General features: G+C 44.2%; 1 protein-coding gene across 2 annotated transcripts; it reads left to right on the top strand.

Moving 5' to 3' along the window:
* Positions 1-253: 253 nt before the first annotated feature.
* Positions 254-5,757, top strand: LOC131277197 (synaptonemal complex central element protein 1-like). 2 transcript variants are annotated; one of them, XM_058291399.1, is made up of 7 exons: positions 254-309; positions 2,247-2,306; positions 3,551-3,598; positions 4,100-4,154; positions 4,371-4,460; positions 5,058-5,142; positions 5,467-5,757. In XM_058291399.1, exons 1-7 carry the CDS (start codon positions 288-290, stop codon positions 5,557-5,559), a joined length of 453 nt encoding a protein of 150 aa, XP_058147382.1. In that variant the 5' UTR covers positions 254-287; the 3' UTR covers positions 5,560-5,757. The 2 variants fall into 2 exon arrangements, with proteins under 2 accessions (XP_058147382.1, XP_058147381.1); XM_058291398.1 differs by lacking the exon at positions 254-309 and having other exon boundaries at positions 1,868-2,306.
* Positions 5,758-5,963: the final 206 nt, after the last annotated feature.

Genomic DNA, 5,963 nt, shown 5'->3' on the forward strand with positions numbered 1-5,963 from the left:
GAATATTAAGGAATATTTATGTTTGACCATTATAATGTAGCTGTGTATTTCTAAGAAAATACATTTATGTTTTAGAGATACATTCCAAATTATTTGGATATGAAATATCAGGAAGCTTGAGCTTTTTTTTTAAAAGACCAAGTCTGCTGGGGAGCCTTTCTCTCCACTGCCAGATGGGCCTGGTCTTTTCTTCAGTTCCCTCTCACTCTCAGTGGTTCCTGTAATTATACTCTGGTTTTGTTTCCACAGGGCAATCCAGTGCAAATAAGATAAAAGAGTTTCTGGAGATGGAAGAAAACCTGCAGCAAGGTCATGTGTCTTTTTGTGTCTGAGGCTGGGTCTGGGGTTTGAGGACAGGCAAGACATGGGTTCACATCCAGTCACCACAATTCAAATCTCAGGAAATTATCCCATTGTGCTTCTTATTTTAAAGTATAATTGTTTTAATCACCAATACCACATCATGGTTCAGAATTCAAGAAGTCAGAGGATAGAAGGTAAATGATTTTCCCAAACTTTTGTGTCCCATTGGGCTTCCCTATAGGCAGGAAACATTAAATAATGTATATATCTCTCAGAGATGTTTTACTTATATACTTCCCCCTATTTATATACACAAGTGACAGAAAATGATGTAGATGACTCCGTATCTTTCCTTTTGTTGTTGTGCTGTACTATAGAGATGATCTGCACTTGTAGTTCACAAGGGTTGGGGCAAAGAGGTCCTGCCAAGCCCATTCTCAGTTCAAAATTCTGTGGTCAGTCAGTTGAAACCAGATAAATAGGAACTTTGGCTCTCCTTCCAAAATTGTCACTTAAGGTCTGTTGCCTGGACAAAAATGAGGTAGAGACCACAGGACAGGAACCATAGAATGAGTATAACCTTCTAAGGAAAACAAAATGCCCTGGGAGTTGGTAACGTTCAAAGTTATTATTACCACCTCAGAGTGCTCCCTGGCCCAAAGGTCATAAAACCCTTTCAGTTGCTTCCAAAACCCAAAACCTGTGCTTATAAACTCTGCGGACTTTTTGTAAGTTCTTTAGAATTGGCCCTGGATAGATGCAGAGATGAAGACACTCAATTCTTGCCCTGGGGAGAATTGAGAGCCCAGCCTAAGGGATGAGCTGAGATAAGCATATTAAAGCCTTGGTTAGTTTCTTTAGGTGAGGAAGAGGTTTTATTCCTATATTTCTATGCTTTTCCCTCCAATCCCAGAAATAGAGTATGTAGGGAATATGCCCACAGGTAGACTCCTGACAAATAGAAAGAACTGGGCACTTGAGACCTAGAAGTTCTCGTGAACCTTTCCCTAAGAAAGGAGAGTTGTTTTTCTCTCCAGCCTAGTCCTCCAGCTTTGCACTGTTGATCCTGGAACGAAAGAGGAAAGAAAAAGGAAAAACTCTTTTTGGTTCAGATTATCTAAACCGGGAAACTTGTGAGGCAGCTAAATTAGAAAAAAATGTAGCAAAAATTTCCCCAAGGGACAGTTTTGCTCCCCTTTCCTGAAGGGCACTCAAGCTGCCCCCTAAAATGCAAGGGGAAGATTTTTTTGCTTTTTGTCAAATGTGGACTATCCCTAAGTCAAAGACTAATCCTGTTCCCTCACCTTCAGCTACCAGGGGTCTTAACAAGGTACAACTGCAAGGAGATCTCCATTGGCTTCTCACAACACAGAGAATAAAATACAGACTCACACATCTTGATTCACAAGACCCTGTGGGATCTTCCATTTTCCTTCACTCGACCTCACATCCTGCCACTGTCCACTTGCTCCCTGCGTATCCTCCCTGTTCCCTGAAATAAATACTTCCTATGTCCCCAGCTCTGGGTGTTTGCATTTGCTGTTCCCTCTCTCTGGAAAGGTTCTCATGTTATCCCCATTTTGTGAGCTGTAGGGTTTACTCTTCTCCCTTACTTAGGGCCTAGAAAGTCCTTCCTGTACTTGGAGAAGCATCTTCCACCCCTTTGCCATCTGTCTCTCCAAATCTTGCATTATTTTTTTTTCACAACACAGTTGCCACATCCCAACATGATGTCAAGTTGTGATCTGTTTTTCTGTTCAATGTCTTTTTCTGCCACCCAAAACAGAAGCACGTGAGTGTCCTGCACAACTTCTGAGACACAGCAGACATGCAATAAATGCATGTGAATGAAAGCAGTGTAATCACCATGCCAGCACCCACCCCATCTCTACCTGCTTTGGACTGCTGGCCTTCTCCAGTTCAATCTTCCTTTTCCTCTGCAGCAGAAAGCCTGGATCCGCGGATTGAGGACCTGGTTAAACGGATTAAGGAGTTTAAACAATGTGAGCTCAGGGGCCTCAATCTTCTGGCTTATATCACAAAGAATGTGGGCTTTGGAAACTTCTGTTTCTTTATCTCTGTAATCCAGAGATGCTTGTTGAGTAGTTTGAAATGCTACACTTTAAGAGAGAATGGAGAGTTGAGGAATTTGCTTGCTCAATGTTGGTCTTTCTCATCTCTGGCCCAGTGAAACAGAAAGCCAGTGAAGAGGTGAGAGAGGCCCATGCCCTCTGGGAGGCCAAACAGAAGGAATTAGATTCATGTAAGTGGTATGAGAAGAATACAGTGTAGTCCCAGAATATCTCAAAACCCTAAATTCCACTGCCCTACCTAAACTCTAGTTTCCAGATACCCAGATTTCTCAGTGTTATTCCCAAAGCCCAGTGGGGTGTACTGCCACCATTTTGGCCTTAACTTCTACCTCTTGCCTACCCCAATGGCAACAAAACACTCCTGGATGGGAACAGAGGTGGCTCAAGCAGTTGAGCACCTGCTTCCTGCATGGGAAGTCCTGGGTTCAGTACCTGATGCCTCCTAAAAACAAATTAAAAAACAAACAATAAGTAAACAAATGAAAAAACCAACTTAAGGGAGCCAATCTGGTTCAGTGGCTGAGTGCCAGCTTCCCGCAATCCCTAGCCCTGGTACCTCAGAGAAAAAAATCTGGGGCACACTCCCTCCTCATGGACTTTTCACTGTCTGTTCCTTTTGCCTACAGTGATCTTTACCCTTGATATTCTACATGTCATCTTATTGTCTTTAGTAATTCAGCTCTCAGTTCAAACTTCACCTCCTCAGAGGGGTCTTACCATGTCTTCCCATCTAAAAATAATACCTCACTCATACCTGGTCACTCTCTATTCCTCTTCCCTTAGTATTTTCCCCTTTACATCACTTATCCCCATCTGACTTGATACAGTTACATTTTTGTGGTCATATATTCCCACCAGATGTAACGTTTGTCTAAAATAGTGTTCATTCTGTGTCATATTCACACCACCATTTGCAAATGGCATGGCCCTGTACCTCTTATTGGGAATATGGGCACACATAGAGGAGAGGACTGGTCTCGTAGAGATCTTCATTAGGTGAAGGAGATGGGGTTATAGGAAGACACTCAGGCTCTCCTGGATCTGTACAAGACCTTTTGTGTGACCTTTGGCGAGATCCTTCCCTGAATTTGGAGTTGTCAGGGACAGGTCATAGTGTGGTGCCTGAAATTTGGTAGTGTCATTATTTTTTCCAGTGAATGGAGAACAGTTGCGCCTGGAGGAAGTCTTGAGGAAAAAGCAAGGTATTTAGTAGCTGCTCTGTCACTCTGTGTGTGTTTGTTTCTGCCCTAGCTTTGTTATAAAAGTCCACTTTCCCCATAGTAGATGGATTCTGTTGAAACATTCATGTGGGGTAAACCTGTTGCTTCGCTGGTCAGTGTATCACAGTCCGTGCCACCACTTATGACAGATACTTAGGGAGTTTCTGCTCTATGCCTGCTGAGCGAAGAAACACCAATAGGTATACAGAGAGCACTCTGGCACCTGAGGATTCTGTTCAGTTCACACAAATGTATAACAATTGTACCAGGCCCCTTGCTGTGTGCTAAGGCTAACAGTATTAGTAGGATACAGGTTTATCCTTTAAGGGCCCAATCTTTGTGATAGGGGATTTGGAAGCAGGGCATTGAGGCAGGGAATCAGAATTACTTTAAATTTATTTGACATCTTCTACCTCATTATTTGTCCAACTTTCATTCTTTTTACGAGCTCTCACAGGGCCTCTTTGGTTCCTCTTCCCCCAGAGACACTGAAGATCTTCCTGCTACAATGCGAGGGAAAGGAAAGTGAGGCTCAGAGGTAAGAGGTCCCTGCCCCGCATTGCTTATATCCACAGAGGAACTAATTGAGGTGAAGCTGGAGGACTTCCTGCCTCAACTGAGCAAGATGTTCTGTGGAGAGGGCCACTCTGCACTCAGCGAAGGTCTCTTCTTCCATAGACTAATGGAGAATAGCTGAAGGGAGGAGTTGGAGGACGGTCTGATGACCCTTCAACTCCTTTGACTGTCCCTCTAGGGAGCTGTTTGAGGAGGAGTACAAGAAGGCTACGGAGTTCCTGGAGGCAGCCTCCGAGCAACACCAGCAACTACAGTGCAAGCGTCAGAGGTAGGCAAGGAACACCCTCATTTGACATTGCCTGTGGGGAAAGCAGAGAAGAAGTTGGACCCAAACCCTATCTGAACATACTGACCCCAGGTTCATCAACTGGGTGCTCAGATGTACAAATCCCCCCACCTTCATCTTCTCTTCCTCCCTTTCTCTTCTCCTTTCTTCCTCCCTTACCCTTCTCCCCATACCTCCTCCAAGTTCCTTTAACTCCTTCCCTCTCCTTTTCCAGTCCTCCTCTATAATGCCACCTCCCTCTCCTCTTCCCCTTCCTCCGTCTTCTGGTTATCCTTCACCTCCACCTCCTAATCATTTTCCCTCTTTACCCTGAATCCCTTCTCTGTGCTCCTTTCCCCCTTTCTCCTCCTCCTCTTGTCTCTGCTCTGTCCTTCAGTCCCTCCTTTCCTTTTATTCTTCCTTTTCATTTTTCTTTTTCTTCCTCCTCCTCTGTTGCCCATCTTCCACCCCTCCCCCATTCTATACCCTCTTCTGCTCACTGATCTTCCTCCCACCTCTCTGTTCTTTCCCTATTATCTATTTCTCTTCATTCTCTCACCTTAATCTCTCTCCTCTGCCTCGATCTCATCTTATGTCCAGGCTGATGGCAGAGATGGGGAACATGGACATGCACTTCTTCTCAGAAATTCATATTGCCCCCGAAGAAGGGACCAGCAAAGAAGAGGTAGGGAGTCCAGGGAAGGAAAATGGGAACAAAGATAGATATAAGAAATAAAATGTAGAGGGTAGTGCCCTGTGCCCCTGGGATATATGGAGTCTTATGAGGTGGGCGGGGAGCAAGCATGGGGCTGCCACACAGGGGCACAGGAGGCCATGGCAGCCTTTCTGAGCAGTCTTTCAGGACACTGCTGATGCACAGTGCTGAGGTGGAGAGCCACTGGGACGGGAAAATCAAGGATTTGATGGTGAGGGGATGTACCTGGGATTCCAGGATATCCCTATACCCTAAAGCCTAACATCTGTGCCCCACAACCTTCTCAACTTCTAGGCACGATGTCTTTCACAGAGCACCCAGGAGCTTCCATTAGGACCACAGGAGACCAAATCAGCCAGTCCCAGGGCAGGCCATATGTCTTCCTAGGAGGGCAGGAAAATAACCTTTATAAAATGTGGTCAGGGAATGCATCCTAGAGGAAGTTAGTGACCTGTAAGCTGAAACGCAATGAAATTTTAGGACATTCTTTTACTGTTTATGACAATGCACTAGTGAACAATCTTTTACTTGCATGTTTGTACACATGTCCATTTATTTCCTTGATAATAAATTGTTGGGACATTACTTATTCTACGGTTCTGTTTATTTATTCTTTGACACACACCGTGACTTCCACAAAGATTGAATCGCTTCACATTATTACCTTCATTTTATGAGAATGACTGTTTCACCACATCTAAACTAGTTAAATATGTTCATGTAGGTGCCATTATCAGTTACGTCTATAGATGAAGAAACTAAGAGTACCAGATGTTTAGTAATGGCCACCA

Source organism: Dasypus novemcinctus, chromosome X (assembly GCF_030445035.2).
Source record: "Dasypus novemcinctus isolate mDasNov1 chromosome X, mDasNov1.1.hap2, whole genome shotgun sequence".
In the NCBI taxonomy this organism is placed as follows: domain Eukaryota; kingdom Metazoa; phylum Chordata; class Mammalia; order Cingulata; family Dasypodidae; genus Dasypus; species Dasypus novemcinctus.